We start from the raw sequence: 26,349 nt of genomic DNA on the forward strand, positions 1-26,349 counted from the left end.
AATTAGAAAAATATCTTTTTGGCTGGAACCAGGTATATCCCTCACCCTGAGGATCTCTGTACAAACCATTTTTCAGTCAGATGTCAGCTTGAACCTCCATGCTGATGATTTAATTACTGGAAAACGTAACTTGTTTCTGGATTTGTCAGGCTGCTTATTTGAATCAGTAATAGTAGACATTCTTTTCTCATAAGCAAAATTGATCAGAAAGTTTTCATGAACTACAGAAATACAATGGTGTTTTCCTGCCTGTATTAGAAGACATGCAGTGGTTTGCAGCTACATACATTTTGAGATTCTATGTTATATATAATTTTATATTTTTTTGTTGATATATGGCTGTAATAGAACCCATGCCTTACAGGAACCAAGCTCGATTTGTTTGGCTCCTCAAAAAATGGCTTTGGCTTCAAACAAAGTGATCTTGATATCTGTATGACAATAGATGGTCTTGAAACTGCTGAGGTAGGTTGAGAAGATTTTGGTTTTATGGTTAAACAAATGCAGAATTTTCTTATATTGTGTATCTAGCATAACAAATTCATTATTTTATAAAAGCTTTTAATATTAGAAGGAAATACTAAGGTATCACTAAGGCAGATTATTTTGGGGATGTCTACTGTTGCCCTAGGGGTGAATATAAGAATAAAGTAGCCAGTTTTCTCTGGAATTCTGAATTTCTAACTTTATTTGTGCAGATAAGTAACATTCTTGATTGCATAAGCAACTCAGAATGGGAAACATGGAAGAGCACATCAGTCTCCTTTCATAATATCAGCTTTAAAAAGTTTCCTTTATTATATTATCAGCAGTTGATTTTACATATGCTATTTTGAAACTATTTCTTGTATTCATATAATTATGTATAACATAAAACATTGGATTATACAGCTTTAAGCTTAATGGTACATAATGAAAGGTTTGCCTAAAATACTTGCAGCAGATACATCTTTCAGCTTTTTTTCTTAATGTCTTAGGGACTTGATTGCATCAGAATCATTGAAGATTTAGCGAAAGTTCTCAAGAAACAGTCAGGTAATTTTCTGGAAAATTAACATAAGTGATTCTGGTTTTGTTACTTCATTTGCTGTAGTAACAGTGTTCTGGGGCACTGTAGGTGAAAATCATTAAGATACAACTAACATAAAAGAGGTTATGTTAGTAAGAGTGAGGTTGAATGTTTTGAACGTTTGGATTTATTTTTGTTTGTATATATAGTTATTCAAGGTTATAATATTATTGGACCACATCTGATCTGGACAGATAGTATGTTTATAACTTACACACATGAGAATGATTTAAGACTTGAGGCTTCAGTTTAATAATTACGTATTTTTATGTTCAGTGCATTGGAAGTTGATAGTAAAAGATATTCTGATACAAGTCTGCAATGGGAATCCTAGTTTTTTTTCTACAAGAAATAATGATTTTTATAGTGCTCATTTTGGTTGTAATGAACTATCATTTATGTCTTAAGCTTATTTCGCTATAAAGAATTTCTATACTCGTATTTAGACTGCTATTTATTTTTTTGAGGGGGCTAAACATACATTTGTATAACTGTTTATCAGATTGATCATGTTTGACAAATTTCTAAAATCAGTGTCAAAACATAACTGAAATACAAATTCGGTGTCAACTAAGATTTTATTTTGTAGCCTTTTGGCTACAGTTGGAAATTAAGTGTTACTGTGTAGGTTTGTATTATAGCCATCCAGTAATAAAACATTTCATCCTAGGTTTAAGAAATGTCTTGCCTATAACAACTGCTAAAGTCCCAATTGTCAAATTTTTCCATGTCAGAAGTGGTCTTGAAGTAGACATCAGTTTATATAATACTCTGGTAAGGTTATCTCCTTTTTTATTTTATATTGTATAACAAAAACCTAAGAATCTGTATTTTGAGACTGATATGATTGTTGGGTGAGGTTCAAAAAGCAACTGTTTCCAATTACCTGTTGCAATTTTATGTTTCAAAGAAACCTTTTTAGTTTTGATTGTTTGACTATGAGTGAGTCAGCTGCACAGTTGTGACTTCAGAGTTGTCACTTTCCTAAGAAAATCTATTAGTTCTTCAGTAATAGTAAGAAATAGTGGTTTAAGTATTGTAAGTCTTTCTCAAATGAGAGTAAAAATAAACTAACTTCAGATTTCTTAGACTCCTCTTACCATCATGGCTCATGCCTAGGCTTGAGACCTGAAATAGTGATTGTGAACCCAGCTTGCCTGAAGTGTAACATATTAGAATGCAAAAAAAAATTATTTTTTAAAAATCATGTGTTCTTGGCCAAACATTTTAAAAACAGATTTAGTTTATTTCAATGTCTCTAATTTTCAAGTCCCTGTTCCTTGAAACAGCAAAGGATAGTTAAGTCATAGAGACAATTTTTAAGCTTTCTGAAGGTTTTTTATGGACTCAGGGGGAGTCTTGAGGAGAATACCTCAACCACTAAGTGTGAAAATGTTCTCCTTGAAGTTATGCATTCATACGTGTCCATTGGTAGCTCTTAAAGATCTGGACTGAAATCTCTGGGCTCCAGTAGTTACCTTCTACCAAATATTTTGAAAATGTAGTAGGAGATTAATGCTTCTTGTTTTGAAGTATTGTTCTGTGAATGCTGCTTTGTACCACTTCCATACAGATTAAGGAAGTTGCTTGGCTTTTAAAAGAGCAGATGATAACCTCATTGTGGAGTGCTTCCTTTCTCTATATATATTCCTGCTATGCAGGGCTTCACATGTGCATTTCTTGAGGACACAACTTAGTTCTTCTTTTTCATTTTTTCAGTTTATTTTCTTCATGACTTCAGAGCTTTTTTATTTCTACATGACTTTCTTACTTTTGTAGGCCTTGCATAACACCAGACTTCTGTCATCATATGCAGCTATTGATCCTAGAGTAAAATATCTGTGTTACACAATGAAAGTCTTTACAAAGGTAAGTATGTTTCAGGCATTCTAGAAGCAGTAGTTACTGCAGCAAGGGATAATCACCATGAAAGATAAAAATCATGTTTGTTTTTCTAGATATGTGACATTGGAGATGCATCTCGAGGTAGCCTGTCATCTTATGCATATACTCTTATGGTGCTTTATTTCCTTCAACAGAGAAATCCACCAGTCATCCCTGTTCTTCAAGAGGTACAGTATATCAGAAACAAATTAATAACTGTACATGGTGTTGATCAGAAGAATGTCAGTGCTGAATATGAAAGGCTCTTCTAATGAGTTTTAATACTACTCTTTCAGATCTACAAAGAACCAAAAAAGCCTGAAATTTTGGTTGATGGCTGGAATGTGTATTTCTTTGATAAGATAGAGGAGTTGGTGAGTAAATCAGGCTAATGGAATGTTACCTGTAGCTTGGCAAATGAATAGAAATTCCTTCTAAAGACGGTGTTCCCAAATATAGAGGTTGACTTCTGTGGTTTAACCCCAGCTGGCAATTAAGCACCACACAGCCACTCTCTCATTCCCCCAGCCCCATCCCTGGTGGGAAGGCTAAGGAAAAAAAAAAAAAAAAAAAAAAGTAAAATTTGTGGGTTGGAATAAAAACACTTAATTAATTGAAACAAAATAAAATAATAGTTCTCATACTTTTAATTGTTACAATGATGTTAATAATAATAGTAGCAGCAGCAGTAGTAATAATGGTAGTAATTAAAAGAGAGAGTGGACTAAAACGTAAGAGAAACGAGAGATGCCCAATACAACTGCTCAGCAGCTGCTGACTGATGCCCATCCCTCAGCAGCGGTAAGTACCTCCTGGCCACTTCCCCTGAGTTCATGCACATGGTATGGAATATCCCGTTGGCCATTTTGGGTCAGCTGCCCTGGCAGTGCTCCCTCCTGGCTTTTTGTGCATCTGCTGGCTGGCAGAGCATGGGAAACTGGAAAGTCCTTGGCTTCAGTGTGGGTACTACTGAGCTGCAACTAAAATATTAGTGGGTTATCAATGTGATCAGCATTATTCTTATGCTAAATACACAACACAGACTATACCACCTACTGAGAACAAAATTAATTATATCCAGAACAAATGCAGGAATGGAAGTGGAGTAGCTCCTGTTTTGAAAATCCCATTCTGGTGTTGTAAAGCTTTTAGAATATGGTTGGTCATAATTCATCTGTGAAAAAATAAACTCCAAAATCTCACAAAATAGATCACAAAATTATTTTAAGCTGTTAAGGATGATTAATTGTTCTTTGTCTCTCTGGATGAAGATAACTGCTACCACCTGTATATCTGGTCATATCTGATTAATTCCCTTGAGTAATTTTGTTTTATGCAGTGGTGGTATTCACTTTATAAAGTGAATTGATAAATTATTTTCTTAAGAGGAAAACCTAGTGCCAGAAGTTCTATTAATTGTCCACTTAGGTTGTTAATGGACAAAAAATACACTGTTTAAAATCAATATTGGATTATCAATATAAATTATGAAAGGAAGTATTCTAGTGTAACTCTGTTATTTTTCTGTATAAAACAAATGGTGAAAATATATTATGGAAATCATGAAAATGCTTCATTGTAAGTACTGAATGTAACAGTAATTTTGTCATTTTAGTCAGTTGTTTGGCCAGACTATGGGAAAAACACTGAATCTGCTGGGCAGTTGTGGCTGGGACTTCTCCGATTCTACACAGAAGAATTTGATTTTAAAGAGCACGTCATCTGCATCAGGAGAAAAAATCTGCTTACAACTTTCAAGAAGCAGTGGACCTCCAAGTATATTGTAATTGAAGGTAAAACCGTATAAAATACCGGAATATACAGAATTTCTTTAACATGAAAATTTTGTTTTTTTCACAAGGCTTATTTATTTTTCTATTACTAGATTATAAATTGTTAAATGCCTATGTTTTGCACGCATCTCAAAATTGCCATTGAGTTTCAGTAGTGCTAAACAATATTCTTAAGGGGTTTTTTGGCTACTGAAAAGAAGTCACAAAGCAAACTTCACACTTTTCATTAGGAAGTAAATGGCAGAAAAATAGATTTAATAAAATCCCTTGGCAAAGAAATAAGGTATAATGCAATTGAGGTGTTCTCAAAAATACTAGGTTTAGCTGAGCCCGTATTACCTTAAATGATTCAACTCTTTATGATTATTGTTTATTATTGCTGTTTATTATCACTGTGATCTCTGACAGAGAAAATGCAGTGACATATTTTAGAAATAATCTGTAACTTGTTTTCTGGCCCATTTCATTTTCATGGAAAGAATTTCTACTCTTTTGTCTGCACATTGAGGAATGCCTGTCATGTTATTTTCTACAGATCCCTTTGATTTGAACCACAATCTTGGAGCTGGATTGTCAAGAAAAAGTAAGTCTTCTTTTAACGATTTCAGTTACAAAGTTGAAGATCTTGTCTTGGATGCTGTTTTACATTCTAGCTTGATATTTAAATGATTACTTCAGTTTGGGGTTTTTTTTCTTCCACAGTGACAAATTTTATAATGAAGGCTTTTATCAATGGCAGAAGGGTATTTGGTACCCCTGTAAAAACATTTCCTAAAGAATACCCATCAAAAATGGTGAGTTCCTTCTAAGAGGAGTATGTGTGAGCTCTTTGGCGTATAAGCCAAAGAGCCTTTGCTCTTTGCCTTTGCAGGACTGTGGCTACACTCACTGTAAACTCTTTCTCTTAAACTTCCACACTAATCTAAAAATTGTGGGGGTTACCACTGAGTACTGTTTTGATGTTACCTGCATGTAAAATATTTTTGTAGGCAGAATGCTAGTCAAGTCAGAGTTTCATTGTACAGATTTATGTATTTTAATCCAAATCAATACCACCTTAGCCTTTCTTAAAACTGCAGTTTTATAACAGTGTGCAGACCTGATGGTGAGTAGGCTGCCTGTCAAAGAAGAGATCAGTGGCTAGTTAATTCATTAGGTCTTTCAGGGTTCAGCTACAGACCCCAAGAGTATTCCTTTCTGTAACTCTTACTGCTGTTTTGACACTTTTGTATCTGTCTTGGTTTCCAGGTGTTTGGATTTTCATTTTAAGTATATGATTTCTTCTACAGGAGTACTTTTTTGATCCTGAGGTTCTAACAGAAGGAGAATTGGCACCAAATGACAGATGCTGCAGAACTTGTGGTAAAATTGGCCATTTCATGAAAGATTGTCCCATGAGACGAAAGTGAGTATAGTATTGGTGTCTGTGTGTATCTTTTTTCCTTAGGTTTGTTTAGGAAAGGTTAGGGTAGTAATGCTAAAGCAAAATGTGTACATGCTACAAGTTATTTCGTAACCTGAATTAAATTTAAAATGTATCAATACCTCTTTTGGCAGTGGTGGATAGTGTTGCTGCAGAACTGTTCAAGTATCAATACTGACTCTCCACTTCCTTTTACAGGAAAGGAGAAGTCAGAGAATCTAAATATTCAGCAGAGCTCAGTAACTGTGTGCTGTGAAAAGTACTCATGGATACATTCTGTATTATTATTTATTGAATAGCTTCTACTACCAGAATTTTGCTGCTCCTAGCAAGATGTGATTTTGTCAAGTTCACAGAATCGTGCAATTCCTATCAAAAGCAAGGCAAGAATGTCACAGCATTATTTTTCATAAGCACACATGTATGAGAACAATGTCCTGTTTTACATCCAAGAGAATGCTTCTTGTTCCTGAGTAGTCAAGTCCAATATTCAACCACTCTCTTCTGGCAATAGATGAATGGCTACATGGCTTTTGCCGCTCCTCCTGTTATGAAACTTAAAACTTATCCTTTAATTTTGATTTTAGTTAAGACAAAGTTCTTTAAAGACTTCATGTCTAAAAAACAGTGAAATCTTAAAAACTTTTATGCTCACTTGTAAGGTGGATGGAAAAATCTAACCATTGTTTAGAATCTATTTATGTTAAAAGCTGTCATTTAAAATCATTTGCACTTTCCTGTAACTAAGTAAAAAAAAAAAGCTACTAACATCCTGTTGGATGAAATGGCTGTTCCGCTACACATTAGAGATTTGTGAATTTACATTGTTCATTCTGTTAATTTGGAAATTTACTCAGCTTTAGCAATCACAAGCACAGTAACCGATGATAGTTTGAAATTAAAGAATGCTGAAGTTCATTAAAGAATGGTGAAAGTCTCCTCAACGTCCAAACTGCTGTCTTAGATCTATGGATTTTTAATCTTGCATTCTGAAATGAAATACCAGTTCATTGCACATACTCAGCTATGTTCTATACATTATTAGAGGAAAAGTAAATGAGATTGTGCATCTAAGAACAGAAATGCCCTGTGGGGTAAAACCACTGATACATTTGAATCATTCAGCCATTTATTGCAAAAGGGAGTGCTGTCTGTGAAGGGAAAACTAGTTGGTTTTTGTAGTCTTTTCTCATGCATTCCCTCAGCATCTGTAGTTGCTGCATAAAAGAGATGTTAGAGAACATACCTGCCCTGCTCTGCTAATGCTCATTTGTAGACTGGATTTCTTTATGATTTTGTCCATTAAGGTTTGGGGTTTTTTTCCCATGAACCTGATTCTCTTGGGTGTCCTTAGCAGTCTTCTGTGGCAACCATTTCTATAAGTGTTCTGACTGATATGTGAAACAGTGCTTTCCTGTATCTGTTTAAAGCTAATCTTGGTCATCCAATAACTTGCTGAGTGTGCACTTAAATCCATTTGCCTATGTCCCTAACAAAGATATTAAATAATATTGGTCCCAGAACAGACCTCCGAAGAGTACCACTCATCACTGGTGTTGACACAGACATCAAGACATTGACCACAATGCTTGAAGTGAAACTATCCAGCCAATTCCATATCTACTGAGTGGTCCACCTATCAAATCCATGTTTTTTCATTTTGTAGACAAGGATGTTGTGTAAGACAGTGTCAGATGCTTTGCAGAAGTCCAGGTACATGATGTCAGTCACTTTCTTTACCCACCATTTCTGTAACCCTTATTTATAGAAAGCTACCAGATTTGTGAGGCATGATTTGCTCTTAGCAAAGGCATGTTGGCTATCACCAGTTGCCTCGCTGTTTTCCACGTGCCTTAGCATAGTTTTCAGGAGGATCTGTTCCATGATATTACCAGGCAGAGGTGAGACTGACCAGCCTATAGTTCCTTTTATGCCTTTTTTTAAAAAAAAGCTTACCTTGAAGCTCATGCCATTATTTTGCCTTCCATTCAGTTTTGTGAAGTATTTTCCAAGTTTCTAGCCATTAGCAATACATCCAACTTGCCAAAGGAGCCTGGTGTCATCTTCTGATTTGGAGGTTTCACTCCTGTCTCCTTCTCTAGTCATGTATGAAGTTGTTAAATGAAACAAGTCTGATGGTGGTAGTGTTTCTTCACTACTAGACTTTTAAGTCACATAGACTGTTAGAAGCTTCTCTCTACAGAAGAGACTTTTAGAGTGAATATGCAGTTTCAGAAGGAAAGAACTGAGTTCTGGTTGAGTCGCACAAATAGAAAAAAACCCAGAACTGTAGCCCTATTTTTTTGTAATTCTTTAGCATTTTGCTTGGTGTTTCTTTTCTTTCATTGTATGCAACTTGAGTAGTCAGATTTTCAGTTGTTCTTATATTTTTTGAGTTACCATTATTAGCATTTAGAACTGTATTATCATCTAATTGTAAAATTAAATTATTAAATACTTATAACATCATGAGTGATGAAGTGGAGCACTGTTTGGTGGAAGAGTCAAAGGAAAAATATGGCAATTCAATTTTTGTCCAAGAATTATTTTGTCTAAGGACAGCACATGCGTTTTCTGTTTGGATTTTTTATTGACTATGTGTATAAACGTAAGGCTTCTGAATCCTGTAGCACTTTTCTGCTCCTGCAGACTAAGACGGCGTCGTGATTATGAAGGTACACAAAGGTATGGAGAAATCGAGAAAAAAAGCAAAGAGGACAAAGAAATGCAGAATAAACCAACAGAAAAGGAGAACTTAATCAAGGAGGGAAAGCTGCACCTATGTACACCTCAGAAGAGGAAACTGGCAAGGGTAATAGTGGAAACTGGAAGAGAGAAGACTCCCAGGCAATCAGCAGAGAAGTGGAAGCGCCCGGAAGACAGAGACATAAGAGAAAAACGTTGTTTTATCTGTGGAAGAGAAGGTCATATTAAAAAGGAATGCCCACAATATAAAGGAGTTGCAGGTATGAAACTGATCAAGCTGAGTAGTTTAAATAACACTTATGGGTTTTTTTTGTATTTTTAACGTGATTGACTAACAGATAAGGTTTTTGCATCATGTAAACGTGGGGGGTTTTTTTAATGTAGTCACATTTAATCATTTTCCCTTCATCCTCACCTTCCTTTCAGAAATGTGCTGTATCCTGGGAGATTTGGCATGGTTTCTCTTAGCAGATAAAATATTTGTAATAAAAAGGGTATGAGTATCAAATATGTTGAAATTGCTTTCATTGTCATCACAATATATGAGTTTGCCAACATTTCAAATTACTGGAAGCTTCTCTTCCAGTTCATCATAATTGCAACAAAAGCTAGTGTTACAGCTCTTCACATTACCTCAACCAGAATGATTCTGTACGACCCTGAAATCAATATGAAAAGTGTACAGATTTGTTCAGATTGAGTTTTGTGAATGAAATAATGTTTTTGACAACTCAGCAGTTGAAGGGATACAGAAGTTCATCTTACAGATCCTGACTAACAGACTTGAATGAAATACTGCTAAGCAAAGGTATATAATCATCTAAGTCTTTTTTCAAACATGATGAATTGCTCATTATTTGTGTTGTGAATATCTTTCTAAGATAAAACTGAGACTTAAGACGGTAGGTGGTATGTGTAATTAGCTTCCAAAGGAACAAAGTATCACTGTGTCCCTGAAGGTAAACCTGGGTGCACTTAAGTTCAGGCTGGAAAAAATTTGTTTTACAAATTAGTCATGACTTGACCTCTTAAAGAAACAGATTGGAGTCTCATATAATTATATTTTTTCAACCAGCTTTTCTCTACTTGAAAAAATATCCAGTCTGCCTTAAGTCAGAAAACTCTTCGTAGTCAGATGCATTTAGTGGAAGAGAGCATAAGACTTTGTTAAAATACTGGAAGAGGGAGGAAAATGGTGCAAGTAAATTCAAAACTGTGAATATATTTGGAAGTATTCTTACTTTGATAGACTACTAGAAGTACTGGAGGGACAGAAAAGTTGATTAAAAATTGAAACCATATTTCATTCCGCTTCTGACCTTTTGAAGGTGTATGTCAAGTCTAAATTTAACTTTTGAGTTTGTTCATCTTTGACCTTGTCTCACTAAACTTCTCTTCTAGCCATTCTCTTTGCTGTGATACTGAGTCTGCTAAGGTGAAGGGGAATATGCCTGACTGTTTCATATTCAATCACATTTAGCATTCATCACATGAGAGCTATACTTAGGCTGTACAGTATATATATATATATATATATATATACTATATATGTCTAAAATAGTAAGTTCTGCAACAGGTGTTTTTATCTGTTATCTGTATTTTGGGAATTAATACATTTCAGTTTGAAAGAATTGGTGTAGGCTGGGCTTTGTCTTTTATTGCTTGCTTCGTGCCTCAAGTGTTCTATCTAGTTGAATAAAGTACTATGAACAAATGGATCAAAGAGTTCAAACTTCACTCTTTGCAGCGTTGCATTTTGTGAGACTACGGACATGTCACTTACCACCTTACCTTCATTCATTCTAAGTTCCCTGTCTCCTGCTGATTCTGGAGGAGGATACAAAGATTAATTTATTATAGGTTCCTAGCTTAAATGTATGTTCCTATATTATGCAAGTTTTCCATGTCATAAAATTGAGGAAAATAACAATTTCCTACATTCTTCATTTTCTTATTCTAGATAGAAAATATTTTGGTGCTTTTCTGTTTAATGATAACTGAAATGGAAACTAGTTTCCAATTAGCAACTCCTTTTTATTATTTTTTTCAGATGGCTCAAATCCAGAAGTGTTGTGCAGGTCCCCTTCTTTAACCACTGCTGTCAAACATGCTGGTAGATTAAATCAGGTAAACACCAAGTGACACTTTGGTTTCATCTTTTACTTTTTATATGTTTTAAAGTAATTAGGAAAAGCTTTACTTAAGCTTTCAAGGAAAAACTTTTGTTATGAAATTAAATACTTCAGTTTTGTTGGTTTTTTTATATGTGTATGTTTTTTATAGGGAGTGCTTATGCATGAAGAAAAAAAGAAACAAAAAGGAAAAGTATTTTTGAGTCCCCAGTCAGGTTTGTATATCTTCAGTTCAATTCAGAAACTGTGGGTTTGCCTGGGCAGCAGGGCCAGGGAGGGGATTCTGCCCCTCTGCTCTGCTCTGCTGAGAGCCCACCTGGAACCCTGCATCCAGCTCTGGGGTCCCAGCACAGGGAGGACATGGAACTGTTGGAGCCAGTTCAGAAGAGGGTCACCAAAGATGATCAGAGGGATGGAGCACTTTTTCTATGGAGAGGCTGAGAGGGTTGGGGTTGTTCAGCTTAGAGAAAAGAAGGCTTCAGGGAAGACTATTGTGGTCTTTCAGTTGTAAAAGGGGGCCTTTAAGAAAGGTGGGAACAAACTTTTTGGCAAGGACTGTTGCAATAGTAAGGGGTAATTGTTTAAAACAGAAAGAGGATCAATTTACATTAGATTAAAGAAAAGTTTTTTGCAACAAGGATGGTGAAATACTGGCACAGATTGCCCAGGGGTGGATGCTTCACCCCTGAAAACATCCAAGGTGAGGTTGGATGGGGCTCTGAGCAACTTGATGTAGTTGAAGATGCCCCTGCCCACAGCAAGAGGGTTGGACTAAATGACCTTTAACCCAAATTGTTCTATAATTGTATGATTCTTCATCAGTCCTTATAGAAACTAGCTAATTTGCTGAACACAGTGACAGATTGAACAGACTGAAGCCACCTATTTTTTTAATCTGGAGAAGTGTACAAATTTTGAGTTTTGTATTGGAACCAAAACTTGGGCATAACAATTCTGTGCCTTTATATCATTGACTCTGGTGGATTTATTTTGCAGCATGGTATGGTGGAGTTGTATCAATCTCTCCTGTTTCAGCTTACGTGGGGTTGGTTCTCTGATTCTTCAGGGACAAAACACGGAATGCTTTCCTTTGAGGGTTTCTTGCAGTAATTGTCTAGAATTATACATGATAAACTAATTTAGATTGTCAAACCACATCCTTGCTCTGAGCTGACAAAATGCAACTGAGTTAAAATTACATTTAGAAGTAGCAGTGGGAGTGCATTATAAAGGCCTTTATGTACTCTTCCTGAATCAGAAATGTTCTGCCTTAAATGTGTGATTAACAATGTAGCTTCCTTACAGCAATTTCACACGCTTACTAGCGAGTACAATGAAGATTTTAAAAGAACAGCTGCTTTTGTTTTAATTACAATTTCTAGTGCAACTCTGCAAACCTTTCAGCACCATGGGTATATAATACACTAATCTCTCTACAGTTGGAGGGGACCTAATAAATTTTCTAAAGTTTTGAGAACTTGACTGCAATTAAGTATCTCAAATTTAATTATCAGTTTTGTTAGGAAGACATATCTTTTGTTAGCAAGACACATTTTTTTTGTTTTCGCTGGAAGGCTTTTTAAAATCTAAGTTTGGGGATTTTGTAACACAGAGTGGTTTGCCATTAGGTGTTTAGTTCAAGAAAATGCTAGTTCTCAATTTTGTGTCTATTTACTATCTAATTACTGTCCTTTGGCAGGTAGTGATCTTAAGTTGATCTGTGTGTCCTTTCATTGTAGTTTGACATGACAGAAATTTTCTTCTGTCTTTTTGTTTCAGTTGGTTTATGTCTTTCTGGGTTTTTTGTGGGTTTTTTTTGTTTGGTTTTGTTTTTTAAAACCCAACAAATAATACCTTTTAAAGCATTATGCTTTTTTCCTCCCAATTTAGGCAGCCTTTCCAATAAATACATGACTCAGGGAAAAGCCTCGCAGAAGAGGACCCAGCAAGAATCATGAGGGATATTAAGCACTGATAAATTGCAACACAGGCCCATCATTCACTTAAAAGAAATGTCTTTGGCTAAAGCCTATGAATTCGCAGGACAGCAGCATAGACAACCTTCAGCTTAAGTTCAATTAAAATATGGGTGTTTTCTTTTAGATTGCTAGTACAAGCAACTGTGGATTTTAATACAGACCCCTGCTCTTTATAATAGATTGTTTGAACATTTTAATAGAAAGCCATGATGTTTTGTATTTGTTTACTAGGTAATGCATTTAGAAAAGGGCAGGTACTAAAAATGAACTGTTTTTAGGGTTTTGTTGTTCCACCTGACCATTTTAAACTGCACTAAAACTATGTGCTAGCCAAATAAATTATATTTTCTTCAAAAATGAATCTTTTGAAGGAGCAAATGATATTTATTAATGTTGATTGTTTACTGAATCCTTGTGTAAGTGTTTGAGATGTTTGTAAACTGCTATATTCTTTTCTATTTCTCCAGAGAACTAAACACATAGGCACTAGTCATCATATGTTAAACAATCTCTGGACAAGCAGTGCCACTGAGATTTTGTGGGGTTGTTTTCTGTTCTGTGATTTTATGGGAGTTTATTTGCTGCTGTGCTCGTGTTCAAGAAAGAAAGAAAGACTAGATAACAGGTCAGTCCTGTTTTGTTGCTGCTAAGAATCTTTTTCAAGGCCTTGGGGATACAGACAAAAGTGCTTTAAGAAATAGAGGTATTATATTTGGCAACTGGGGAAAAAAACATGTCCGTTTTCATAGAATATGAAGAGGATCCTTGTACCAGTCAAGAATTTACATTCATTAGTAGTACGAACTTGAGTTTTACTTGAAGTCCTTCCAGAGGTGGTAATGTACCATCTTATCTTGTTCAGAAGAGAATTAGTTATGTGTTAAAATTGAAACCACTGTTAATTTATGAATCTGAAATAAATTTAAAAAAAAAAGTGAAAATCAGACTTAAGTTTCTCTTTTTCATAAGGTTGTAGTTCTCAATATTCCTGACATAAACGTGGAATTAATGCTAATCTACTATAATTATCTGGATTTAGAACCATCATGTTAATTTTTTTTTCCCTATCTATTTTTATGGAAGTTGAAAGCTACAATTGCCAAAGCGGTCTTAGGGAACTAGCATCCTAAGTCTTGTTTTGGTTTTCACCCATCTGAAACCAGCTATCTATGAACTTCCAGATGTGTTGCTTTCACAAGTAATTTCTTCTGTGTTCTTTCCTAAACACATTTTCAGGTGTATTACCTTTGTGCTTTATTTAGCTCTCTTTTTTTCAGAGCGACTTCCAATTTTGCTGGTGGGATTGAAGTGTATAAACCTCTTCTGAATGAGGTGCATACTCTGTCCTTCTTAATGATATGGAGGGACACACAGTTGTTTATTTATGCTGCCCTTTTTATTGGAAAAAAAGTGCTGTCATCATATTTCTCAGTAATTTCAGAGGCTTTTGATGTCTGAGTTTCTAAAGCCAGAATATGTTTTATGCTGTGAACAGTAGGTTATCAGTGCTGAGAAATCAAGAAATATGAAGGTTTTTCAGGTTTGCAACACAGTTAACTGTTTTAAACAGGTAATTGTCATTTAGCTGTTTAACTACTAGATCACACACATCCGTTTTCCCTAATGTAATTGTTCTGGTGAGGTTTGTTTCCTAGCTATATTTAAAACTGTTTCCCCATCTGTTAAAATTTTATTTAAAGCTTCCAGGTCTTGAAATAGCTGCTCAGAATGGGAGTTTTCTAGCATGGAAAGTTGTTGGCTTTTTCTTCCATACTGATAACTTATCAGTATTTCTTGTTACTCACTTGAAATAGTTTGATTTTAAAACTGATTTTTGCATTTATCTTCTCTGAGAGAAGGCTGTTTTTCTAACCCATGCTCAGTCTTCCATGTGGAGATTGATTCAGCAGGCAGGGGACTAAGGATTGATGATTGGAAGCATCCTGAGGAAAGTTGTGCCTACATGGTCAAGTGTAAATGATAAAGGAGGTATTAGCTGCATTTGTACACAAGCTTCCCCCCTTCAAGTGTACTGACTTCAGCTTTCAGCCCAGTAGTGCATTAAACCCGCCCCCCCCAGCTCCTAAGTAGGAGTAGTTTAGTTGAGATGCACACTCAGGGTGCATGAATTATGTGTGAAAATACACACTCTTTGTAGCTAAAGAAATTACAACTTTTTTATACACCTGCTATCTTTATATTTAAAGTAGTAGTACTGTGCCTCAATAAAGAGCATAATTATGTATGTAAAAAACACGTAACACATCTTACATACTACCAAGCTCTTCAGAACTACTAAACCCAGAATCAGGGAAGTAAGTGAGGTGATGAGACCCAAATGTATTTCTTGTGCTTGGACTTCATTAACAGGGATTTAAAATATTATCTAGCATATTTAAGGATGCTGGAATGTGGAAATGAAAAATAATTACCTATTTACCTTCTGGCATAGCCATCATTCATCTTAAAGTAATGTCATGAGGCTCCCTGTACCAAGGCTATTGGGGCTTCTTCCAAGTCCAGTCACTGCAGCCATCGGGAGTTGGGGAGTGGCAGGCAGATCAGTTCATCCAGCAGCTTTCACACTCTCCTCCCACAATGCCTCTGCATCCACCATTGCATGGCCATCCTCTCACTTGGCCCCAGACCGGCATGAACCCAGAGGAAAGGGCAGGATCCTGCTCAGCAGGAGGGCAGACAGTGCCTTGTCTGTGATGGATCAAAGCAGTCACTGGTTCCAGGTTCTCCGCACTTTGCTCAGGGATATGTCCAAACTGAATTGCTCTACACATGGGTTCCTGTTGAATAGCCATGTGCATTGTTATTTTAGAATGCTTGCCAGTGTGACAGTCAGTAAATATTCACACTCTGTGCCTGTATTTTGTAGGTGGGAAACTGCACTTATCGGCCTCCATTGTTCTCTGCTGTGGGAAAATGTTTGGGGGTAGAAAGACAACAGTATGGAAATTATAGAGGAAAAGAGCATTGCTACTCCCTGGATGGAATGTGGCCAGCATATCTGCCTTCCCACTCACTATACATGCTAAAGGTGGGTGGAGTAGAGTACACTCTAACCAGGCTCTTGCAGAGGCTTGAACTTAGTGGTCCTTTCTGGCTGATAAGCTGCACAGCAGCTGAAAACCAAGGGAGATGAAGGAAGATGTGCTGTTGATGAATCAGCAGCTGTCGTGGAATCCTCTAGGCTGACACGTTATGCATTCTGAGATACCCACCCCCAACGTACAACTACTTCTCACAGGGTAAGCTATATGATTACAGCCACTGAAGCTCCATCTAAACATGACAAAATAGTACAAAAGTGAATTCAGAAGAGTGAGAAGTTAGGAAAGACTCCATTGTAACTTCTGGAATCAGTTGACAGCCTCAAACTATCGTTGCCCCTATGGGGACATCTATGGGATAAGAACAGTGCTCTGTGGATGGCCTTGAGCTGACTTCTATTAGGGATTACAGTTTTTTAGTACATTGCTTTGAATTAATACATTGCTCTGAATATGTTTTTTGAGGTCAGCTACTATCACCAGCAATCCTTGAACCTTAACATGTCAGAATTCTAGACTGCTTCCAAAGCAGCAGGACCAGGGAGGGGATGCTGTCCCTCCTGCTTGCCTCTTGTGAGACACCAGCTGGAACGCTGCACCCACCTCTGGGGCCTCCAATTTAAGAAGGATATGGAATTGTTCAAGTGTGTGGCCTCCTCTGCACAAAGCTGATAACAGGACTGCAGCCACCTCCCTTATGAAGACAGGCTCAGAAGGCTGGGGCTGTTCAGCCTGAAGAAGAGAAAGTTAACTAGAGACCTTATGGCAACCTTCCTGTATCTGCAGGGGGCCTACAGGGAAGCTGGAGACTCTTCATCAGGAGCTGTAGTGATAAGACAAGGGGCAGATTTAAATGAGGTATTAGAAGAAATTCGTTACTGTGAGGCAGGTGAGGCACTGGTAATGGGTTTCCCAGGGAAGTTCTGGTTAAGGACTTGACCAGCCTAGTCTAGTGGGAGGTGTCCCTGCCCACAGCAAAAGGGTTGGGACTAGATTATCTTCAAGCTCCATTCCAACCCTCTAACATTCTAAATTAATAAAGATTGTTATTCCGTAACATGTTAACTTGAACCTTCAACGGCGCTGACAGACTAATCAATCATTAAAGGGTTTCAGGAAAAAAACCTCCCCTTTCCACATGACACCTGGGCGGCTGTTTTGCGGCGGCCTCCGCCAGAGCAGCTGAAGGGCAGGGCGTCCTTCCTGGCTGTCTTTGCCGCTTATCTCGGCTCGCAGCCCCGCTGCCTGCGGCGCCCCTCCCTCCCTCCCTCCCTCCCGGAGCCGCAGCGGGACCGGGCGCCGCTCCGGGGGTGGAGCCGCCGCCGCCCGTCCCCGCCCGCGGCCCGTGCGCGGTGGCGTCACAGCGTGCGGGCGGCGCTGCCCGTGGCCGAGGGCGCCGGGCCATGGCCTCGTCCGTGGTGCGCGCCACGGTGCGCGCCGTCAGCAAGCGCAGGATCCAGGCGACCCGCGCAGCCCTCACGCTGGTCAGTGCCGCGGGCGGGCAGCGGGCGGGACGCGGGGACCGCGGCACCTCGCGGGTACGGGAGCTGCGCCACGGGCAGTGAGGCGGCCGCTGGCGACAGCGGGGCGGGCACAAGGACGGGGACGGGCCGCCCCGCAGGGCTGTGCCCGCTCGGCCGGGCAGCGCCGGACCGGGATCGGCCGGCGTCGTAGCCCCAGCAGGGCGGCTGCGGCGGGCGGGCTGCAGGGGGCTCTTCTTCCCCCTGCCGAGTCGAGAGGCGGTAGCTCCTGCTCCTCGCCAGTCCCGCTGAGAGGAGGCCCCGTGCTCCGCTGCTCCGTCTGCGGAACCGCAGAGTTCCGGGGCAGCGCCGGTGCGGCCCCTGCGAGCGCGGGGCCTTGACGCATAGCCACCCCAGAAAAAAGTATTTTATTAAAATTTTTTGGAAAAGGGTAATAACTACCGAGGCTGACGCGTAGGTTCTTTCCAGGAAGGCTTTACATCCTGTTGTTAATAATAAAGTGCGTGCATTCTGTACTAGCGGCCGTGCTGGAGAGGCGAAACTTGAAAACATGGTGTTTGGTCGTAGATTGGACTCAGTGATCTCAGAGGTCTTTTCCAACCTCTGATTCTGAGAGCACTGCAGAGAAAAGTGCAGTCAGTTCCCCGCAGGAACAGGGGCAGATCGAGTGCGCATAGCTCAGTCGTTTGTCAGGGCAAGCAATTCCTGCTCAGTAGTGGGTCTCTAACAACAAGAATGGTAGCGGTAATTAGAAAGGATTTTTCTACTGCAAGTCTGCTTGACGTTTGCTTTGTGTGTTTAATTCGGCCCATGGTAGGAACTTCACATTACTAATGCTTTTCTCAGTGTCTTAGAAACTTGTGGGAATGTAATGAAAATTTCGGTGTTTGCATTTCTGCATCAACTTGATCTGCATGAATGGTGAATTTTATCTGCTGTTAAGTCACAGGTCCCTTAAGGTTAATGGAGAGAGAGAAGTAGGCTATAAGCCCTCTATATCTAGCTGATTTTTGTCTGTAATGTATGTGTGACAAAATTTTTACAAGAAAGAGCTACTTGATTGAATTGGGATAGCGATTTTGGAGGAAAAAGTTACTAAGAAACAACATGGATCTTGACAGGCTTGAGAGGTGGACTGATACAAACTTCATAAAGTTCAGCAAAGTGAAATGCAGGGTCCTGCACCTGGGTTGGGGCAATCCCAGGCACGCCAACGGCTTAGGTGGAGAATGGATTAGGAGCAGCCTTATCAAGAAGGTCTTGGGTGGGATGGTTGATGAGGGGCTGGACATGACCCAGCCATGGGCACTCCAAGCCCAGAAAGCCAAACGTGTCCTGGGCTGCATCCAAAGCAGCGTGGGCAGCAGGGGAGGGAGGGGATTCTGCCCCTCTGCTCCGCTCTGCTGAGAGCCCACCTGGAACCCTGCATCCAGCTCTGGGGCCTCCAGCATAAGAAGGACATGGAGCAAGTCCACAGGAGGCCACAAAGTTGTTAAGAGGACAGCAGCCACCTCCTTTATGAAGACAGGTTGAGAAGGTTTGAGCTGTCCAGCTTGAAGAGGGGAAGGTTGTCTGTAGACATCACAGCATCCTTCCAGTATGTGCAGGAGGCCTGCAGGGAAGCTGGAAAGGGACTTCTCATCACGAACTGTAGTGGTAAGACAAGGGAGAGATTTAAATGAGGAATTAGGAAGAAATGAGTGGAATGGAGTGCCCAAGGAAGTTCTGGATGTGTTCAAGCCCAGTTTGGGCTTGAACCAACCTGGCCTATGTCCAAGGCCTTGACCAACCTGGCCTACTGTTCCTGCTATGGCAGGGGTGTTGGAACTAGATTATCTTTAAGGTTCTCTTCCAACCCAAGCCATTCTAACAGCCAAAACCCCCACTGTTAAGGATTAAGGATTGAATTTTTGAGGTATCTGTTTGCTGGCAGTGCGGGTGAGGAGAGAAGAGGTGGTGTGTTCTGTGTCAATGAGGTTGAGGAGACATCTGTTTTACAGCAGTGTGTATCTTACAGGCATCAGCTTTAATACATGCAAGCACTCATTGCAAATATACAAGTAAACAAAAAAAATCAAATGTATATGTATTCTTTTGTCTTTCAGACCCCTTCTGCTGTTCAGAAGATAAAAGAGCTTCTGAAAGATAAACCTGACCATGTAAGTGTAGACAGAGTCAGTCTGTAGGGTATGCTAAGGTATTAGCACAGCTCATGATTGCAAAGCATTTCTGGCTAACTTAGAAGTTTGAACTGAGCACTGAAGTGTTTGTTAGAGATGTTGGCATATTTTTTTGGTGGGGAATACATAAGCTTTGTTTTGTTATAAAATGAAATGCAGGAAACAACTGACTGTAATGACAATTCACTGTACAGTTACTGTTTAGATTAATAAAGTTGGAAAAACTTTAAGCTTCAGATATTTTTGAGCTACATTTTAATGAAACCCTTTACTATGGCATAGTAAAGACTTCTGATAGGGAGAGAGCTTTTCAGCTGTTATTATTTAAGTTCTTGTAGGAATTCTCATTGTGAAGTATGCAATAATAAAGTTATATTCATATGCTTTAGAGAATATCTAATTCTTAGGAAACTTGCCAGACAGTGTGTTTTTTTAAGTAACCAGTGCTTCACCAAATGATGGCTTTGTCATCTTTTCTTCTTGAGGGAAAGACACACAGAGGCTTCTTTTATAATCATTATAAAAACAAGCATTAGCCTTCTTTTTTTACTGCAAGTATTGTTCCAAGAAGGATATTTCTTTTATTAACCAAGGCCATTGTTTGTTTTGCTTCCTGCATGTCTGCAACTAACCAGACTTATTTGTTACAATGTTTTAAACCATCCTAAGGAAGCCCTGGGCCTACACTTTATATGGTCAGTTGTTTCCTGGCTTTAAATGGTGTTTGCATTTCCCAACCCATTATTTGTAGCAGTTCCTGTAGAGAAAGGTATTCAGTCTGAAAGGATCAGATGCAGTTTGTCTTGAGGGCCCATTTGATGAGAAGTGTTACATTTTGATACATTATTATCACAACATATGGACATATATAATAAAATTTGGCTCTTCAGTTCTGAAGCACTGGTGCGTAGAAGGTGATATAGAATACTTCTTAAAGATTCTTACTCACAAATAGTTTTCTACTTTGTTAAAACGTCTCGATTTTCTCCTTACATGGATGCTTTTCTTGTCAGACTTGTTGAATGCTGTGAATGTTACAAACATTGACTAAGTTGGCTTTTAAGGCCAGTTAAAACAGTACACATATACACATATACTTGATTTAGGGAGGGGTTTGCTTCCTGGCAGTAGAGGTAATGAAAAATCAAAGTATGTTTTTCAGAACTTTGGTTTAAAGTAATTTTCTGATGGTGTCATTACAGGAGTTCTGTGATAATCTAGTAACTGCCCTTATTTTGGCCTCACAGCTTCATAATTATGTACTGTCATACTACCTGAATTAGCATCTGAGTAAATTGTAATTTGAAGTTGCCAAATACCTGACCTCGAAATTTGATGTCTTTTTGAGACCTGGTTCCTATAGGAGTGCCCATGGTTCATTACTTCAAAAATTTAACATGCTGTAGGGCATGATCCACTCCAGCAAGGATCAGATGGGTTTTTTACCTTGGCAGTCAAATTTATAAAAGAAAAAAGAAAAAGTTACCTCTTATCTGTTACAGTAATTCACTTGTACATTTAGGCAGTGGAGAAAAATAAATGTCAGCACTTCATTGTTCTGCATACTTTTTAACTAGATGTTCCAAATAGGTTTTAAAAAGGAAGTCATGTGTGTGGTGGTGTTTTTTGTTGTTTCTTTTTCTTTAGGTAGGTGTGAAAGTAGGTGTTCGTACAAGGGGATGCAATGGACTTTCTTACACATTAGAATATTCAAAATCAAAAGGAGACTCTGATGAAGAAGTAGTTCAAGATGGTGAGTTTCTGGTGCAGCAGCACAAGCTTCTGTGGTAGCGGGGATGAAACCTGGTCATTTTGAGAGAAGAAATCTGTGTTGTCAAAGTTTTGTATCTTGTTGGATTTACAGACTTTAAGAAGGGTATGAAATGGGTTACTGTCTGCTATGCATGGGAATTGTGTACTCAAGCTGAGATTTGTTGCCATGTTCTACAGCTTATTTACCTCAGCATCATTTTTTTGTCCCTTGTCAAAAAACAGACATTCATGTGCACACGTAAGTAACAGTTCCAAACTTCTATCAGACTTCTGTTGGTAGAAAGAAAACAGTGATTGAAGTGCCCCACATTAGGCCAGGGAAACCAAGTTGTACTGGTAGTCTTTATACTTAGCTTCCTCTTTTTTTATTAGTGGTCAAAAGAGAATTTTTAAGTGAATGATGGTTTTGCTGTATGTAATTTCTGGTTTTCTGTTCTTTTCAAGGGGTTAGAGTGTTTATTGAAAAGAAGGCACAGCTGACACTTCTAGGAACTGAAATGGACTATGTAGAAGACAAATTGTCCAGTGAATTTGTCTTCAATAATCCAAACATCAAAGGAACGTGTGGCTGTGGAGAAAGCTTTAACATCTGAAATCTCAGGATTACTTCTTTGACTTTGAGCAGCCTAAAACACTTACTATTATGACTTTCAGAAGCAAATGCATTTTCTTCAGGTTTGTAGGCTGCGTAAAGTGGGGATACTATTAAGAAAAATAAAGTTACATATTTGAAAATATAAGCTGTGTGTTAAATTCCACCACTGATGTAGTTATGGTGTAATTTCTGATGAATTGGGATCTCAAAGGTAAGAACAGTAAGTGCTGCAGTAACATCTCTGTACTTCCACTTGCCAAGGAAATAAAATTTCGCTGTTCTTTTCCTCTGTCATTTTCTTTGTCAATCCTACTCATACTTCCCCATTCAAAACTCATTTGAAAGAATACATTGTGTTCTGCTTTGATTTGGGGAAAACAAACAAACCAATGAACAAAAAATCATAACCATTTCTGTGTGAGTATTTATAAAGATATATATATACAAGCACACAGTCCTTGCTTACTTTGTACTTTTTCAGTGCTTTCATCTTTTTACAAGTGCATTTTCTGGGGTTTATTTTCCCTTAAATTCAGGGAAATAAAAATGTTGTTCATGTAGTAATATTGTTGTAGGCTGTGGTAGCGCCTGTTGTAGAAATGCTTGGAAGAGGGTTAGCCTAATTTTAATTATTTTCCTTTCTTTGTTGAAAGCATAGTCCATGCTGTACTTGGTCATTTTCAAAGCATGAAGTATCTGGGTACAGGAGGGCTAAAAAGTGATACGCAGGCCTTGTTTTTCACATTTCAGTTTTTTATCTTGCCCCAATTAAGTTGCAAAGGTGGTAAAACTGCTTTTACATTCTTATTCCCCATGTTCACAGAATGTGCTGTGTTTGCACCAAAACCTATGAAAACTTATTGAGAGACAAATCTCAGATTTCTTATTACTTCTTTTTTCTCTAATCATGTATGCTACTAATTTTGTTAGAGTTTGAACTCTTTTTCATAACTCTTATTAGTAGAATTTTTTCGCCAAAGTTTGTGTTTAACTCCTGGCTTGGATTTAACTTGATAACAGGAGAAAAATAATTTTTAATTAGAAAAAACCCTTATTTCATATTACTTTTAAATTAATCTAGGCAGTAATTAAAATAATCTAAGAGGCCATTTTTTCTTTGGAATTTACTTAATCAGAATTTTGGTTTTGTAAACAAATGTCTTTCAAGCTTACACAATCTGCAGCAGTTCTTCACTGGTGCTGGTACAGAAGTGTAATGTCTCTCCAGACCTTCCCAAAACCTGGTATGAGAGAGGAGCTGTTCCACTCTTTTATCTCCTCATTGTCCAGAGATGCCATTGTGCAGCTCAGGTGTTCACTTGTGCAGAATAGAAGGTAACATGTCTGCTTGAGCAACAGATTTGAACAGCTGGTGAAAATGGTGCAAATAAAAAGTAGGAGGACAGCAGGAGTCTTGTAGATGTTGAGATGGGAATGATCTGAGAGCATTAAGGCTGTGTGTTGAAAATCCACAGGTCATCTTGATGTGGGCAGTTGTACCCCACATGCCTGTCACCAACTTCTGTAGGTGTAGGATTGCACCTACGTTTTGGTTCTTCCCTCTACACCTTTTCCCAGGGCAAAGGGAAGAATAAAAATTAAAAAATAAAAAATTACACTTCATGTGTTTTATGTAGTGCACAGGAACAGAAGGTCAGAATTACTTACAGTCTAATAGTAAATACTCGAATTTTGGTTGTATATCATCTTTTGATGTAAAGACACTATTTCCTTCAACAGTCAACTGTTGCACACAGCTACTATATATAGTGATTCAGGAATTAGTGGTAATACACTGGTGAAGTGCTTCTGTAGTGATGTAACTCACTCCTGCCAAACAAAAACAAGGAGTTCATGTGATAAGTTGCATTACATCTAAAACTCCAAGCTAAGGGCATTTCTTCAGATTGCATTTCTCTGCTTCTTGCTAGAGATAAGACTTTGAATGTGGTAACACTGGTGGTTGCTAAGAGTGCTGGTACTCATTTAACTTGTTTTGGGGCAGAGCACATTGGTTTGAGGTTTATTTTAGACCTGTGGCATGTATAGTAATCCTTTTTGTGTTTGTGTATGCCTTGAATGAAAGTTTGCACTTTTGTACTCCCATGAAGTAATTGTCTTAAATTGTCACCTTACTAAGACAACTAATGCACAATGTGTTAAACTTCTGCTAAAGTGCTATTTACAGTTGCATACAAACTGTATGGTTTTGTTGATTGGTCCATTATAATTTTATGCAACAATGTGTGTAGAGTCCTCAATTATAATAAATATAGCCTGTTGGTAACCATGAAATATTCCTATCTTGAATGATTTTTTAAAGTAATAAAAAAGCACTGGGGGAGAGAACAGGTTTGTGTGCTGGAGTTACAAAGCAGACACAATGCTATTGTTACCTGATTTAGTATTTCCCCAAAATGTTAAACATTTCCAGATATTAACAGCATTGAAATGGCATAGAAATTTATGACAAAAAAATTAGTTAACTGTGTACATAAGATATTTATGCATCTGGGAGAGTGTGCTGTTAATGCATAGCCTTCTATTAAAATTCATGACACACTATTCTCAGGGTAAAAATTCTAACAGAAAAGATTAATATATCTTGAAGGCTTTCACATACCAAAAATCGTTATGGTATGTTTCAATGCAGGATAGTGATTTTGATAAAAGTAACTGCTGACATAAAAGGTTTTTGAAACTGGCTAGGCGTTTCCAGGATGAGAGTCAAAGGGCGTTCTTCACTGTTCCACTTCAGTGCTGTATCATGGCACTCATATTCTGTAGTGTACTATGTCCATGACACATTTGGGTTTTTCTCTTAGATACAGTCTTTGCACCTCTAAAGGTTCCTTTTGCTGTTAGGTGAAGATTCTGAACAAATAGAAGGTGAAGTAATGAATTCTGGAAAAATGTGAGAGGTTGTTGATACAATTTCATATTCATGATTCTAGAGAGAGAGAGAGAATTCCGTCATACAGTCAGGAGCCTGGAAAGTCTTTCTGTTGGGAGTTCTTACAGAACTTGTGAAAAACCACTTGCTTGCTCAGCCAGGTTGGTACTCCTGGTCAAGCAAGTTTTATAGCTCTTTTTGGATGGCTCAGGAAGAAGAATTTGTTTAGGAAAAATTGAGCAGCTCAATATGCAAGTCAACTGGACATGAGGTGATGGAACAAAATTAATAGGCGCTACAAAATAAAAATTATTCATGCAAAAGAAACTTTTTTTTTTTTTTAACTAAATTCCTATATGCTATATGTTGCTTCAGTTGGTTTTGTTGAGGATTTTTGGTTGGTTTTTGGTTTGGGGTTTTGGTTTGGTTTTTTTTTTTTATAATTGTAATTATTATTACCCCTGTTTCTTTAAATCAGCACCTTCACTGGTGGAAAAAAACTCCACCTATACCACTATTATGCTTAACACTGGCTGCCTGACTGTTCATGACCCCAAATTTTTATGATGCTAAAATTTTTCAGTTTCTTCTTACAGAAGAATTCCGTAGTTGTCTGATGTGTCAGAGTGTCCACCTCTGTCTTCAACCCAAAGTAACCCTTAAAAGAGAGCTTAAATTTTAAAATAAAAGCATACTTTCAAATTACTTTTTCTCATGATCCATACACCTTTTTGTCTGTGAAGTAATCTGCCAGACAATGAGCAGTTTGGGCTGCTGTGCACGCTAGTGCCACTTTTAACACCTAAGAGATGTCCTGCTTCAGTATGATGAGGAAAATGTACATACTTAGTGCAATTCTGCATGCATTTGGGCTTGAACAGCATTTGAATCGCAAAATTTGTATGCAATGTCCAGCATTTTTCTTGAAAGAGAGGTATAGCAAGGGGAAGTTAACCACTCGGTTTTAGCAGGGTCTTTACTCTCACCCTTTATGCTCCCTTTCAGTGGGCTGTGCTTCAGCCTGTCCGTTCCTCAGCCAGCAGCTGTGCACCCCAAGCTCCTCACACGAGAGCCCAGGGGTCCCAGACCCTGTCTTTCTAGGGACGGGATGGAATTCCAAGGGCTAGTTCATGGCAACAGATGCTTACTGACACTGGGTGGCAGCAGTCCACACGTTTCAAAACGCGAATCGCCTCTTTCCTCATGTCCGTGTTCCAAGTTTCCTATTGGGTTTCCCAAATACCAGAGTACTTCTGCCTATGCAGGTGGAAAGCATTGCCCAGCTCTGCTGTTTGTCTTTCTTGCATTCTGTTCTGTGCTTTATATCTGTTCCTGACTCCTGGAAAATTATCACAGAAATCCAAATTGCCAAACCACTT

General features: G+C 38.3%; 2 protein-coding genes across 5 annotated transcripts in view; both read left to right on the forward strand.

Moving 5' to 3' along the window:
- Window positions 1-16,369, forward strand: part of TUT7 (terminal uridylyl transferase 7) — a 34,613-nt gene extending 18,244 nt beyond the window's left edge. The window contains exons 16-30 of one of the 3 annotated variants that reach the window (XR_005956245.1): window positions 365-465; window positions 978-1,035; window positions 1,740-1,843; window positions 2,849-2,938; window positions 3,028-3,141; window positions 3,250-3,327; window positions 4,569-4,746; window positions 5,282-5,329; window positions 5,449-5,540; window positions 6,036-6,151; window positions 8,819-9,135; window positions 10,926-11,002; window positions 11,159-11,222; window positions 12,898-13,611; window positions 15,874-16,369. Coding sequence is in view for 2 of the 3 variants with exons in the window: in XM_041480755.1 (XP_041336689.1) it covers window positions 365-465; window positions 978-1,035; window positions 1,740-1,843; window positions 2,849-2,938; window positions 3,028-3,141; window positions 3,250-3,327; window positions 4,569-4,746; window positions 5,282-5,329; window positions 5,449-5,540; window positions 6,036-6,151; window positions 8,819-9,135; window positions 10,926-11,002; window positions 11,159-11,222; window positions 12,898-12,965 (1,505 nt within the window). In the remaining variant the exon portion in view is untranslated. Of the gene's footprint in view, window positions 1-364; window positions 466-977; window positions 1,036-1,739; window positions 1,844-2,848; window positions 2,939-3,027; window positions 3,142-3,249; window positions 3,328-4,568; window positions 4,747-5,281; window positions 5,330-5,448; window positions 5,541-6,035; window positions 6,152-8,818; window positions 9,136-10,925; window positions 11,003-11,158; window positions 11,223-12,897; window positions 13,933-15,873 lie in introns of those variants that run through there. The other 2 variants (XM_041480755.1, XM_041480756.1) reach the window with 2 other exon arrangements.
- A 981-nt stretch (window positions 16,370-17,350) lies between these two features.
- On the forward strand, window positions 17,351-24,372 carry ISCA1 (iron-sulfur cluster assembly 1). 2 transcript variants are annotated; one of them, XM_041480754.1, is made up of 4 exons: window positions 17,351-17,532; window positions 19,635-19,688; window positions 21,357-21,462; window positions 21,927-24,372. In XM_041480754.1, exons 1-4 carry the CDS (start codon window positions 17,452-17,454, stop codon window positions 22,073-22,075), a joined length of 390 nt encoding a protein of 129 aa, XP_041336688.1. In that variant the 5' UTR covers window positions 17,351-17,451; the 3' UTR covers window positions 22,076-24,372. The 2 variants fall into 2 exon arrangements, with proteins under 2 accessions (XP_041336688.1, XP_041336687.1); XM_041480753.1 differs by having other exon boundaries at window positions 17,401-17,586.
- The last annotated feature ends 1,977 nt before the right edge of the window (window positions 24,373-26,349 follow it).

Source organism: Pyrgilauda ruficollis, unplaced genomic scaffold, assembly GCF_017590135.1.
Source record: "Pyrgilauda ruficollis isolate IOZ18807 unplaced genomic scaffold, ASM1759013v1 scaffold53, whole genome shotgun sequence".
Lineage (NCBI taxonomy): Eukaryota > Metazoa > Chordata > Aves > Passeriformes > Passeridae > Pyrgilauda > Pyrgilauda ruficollis.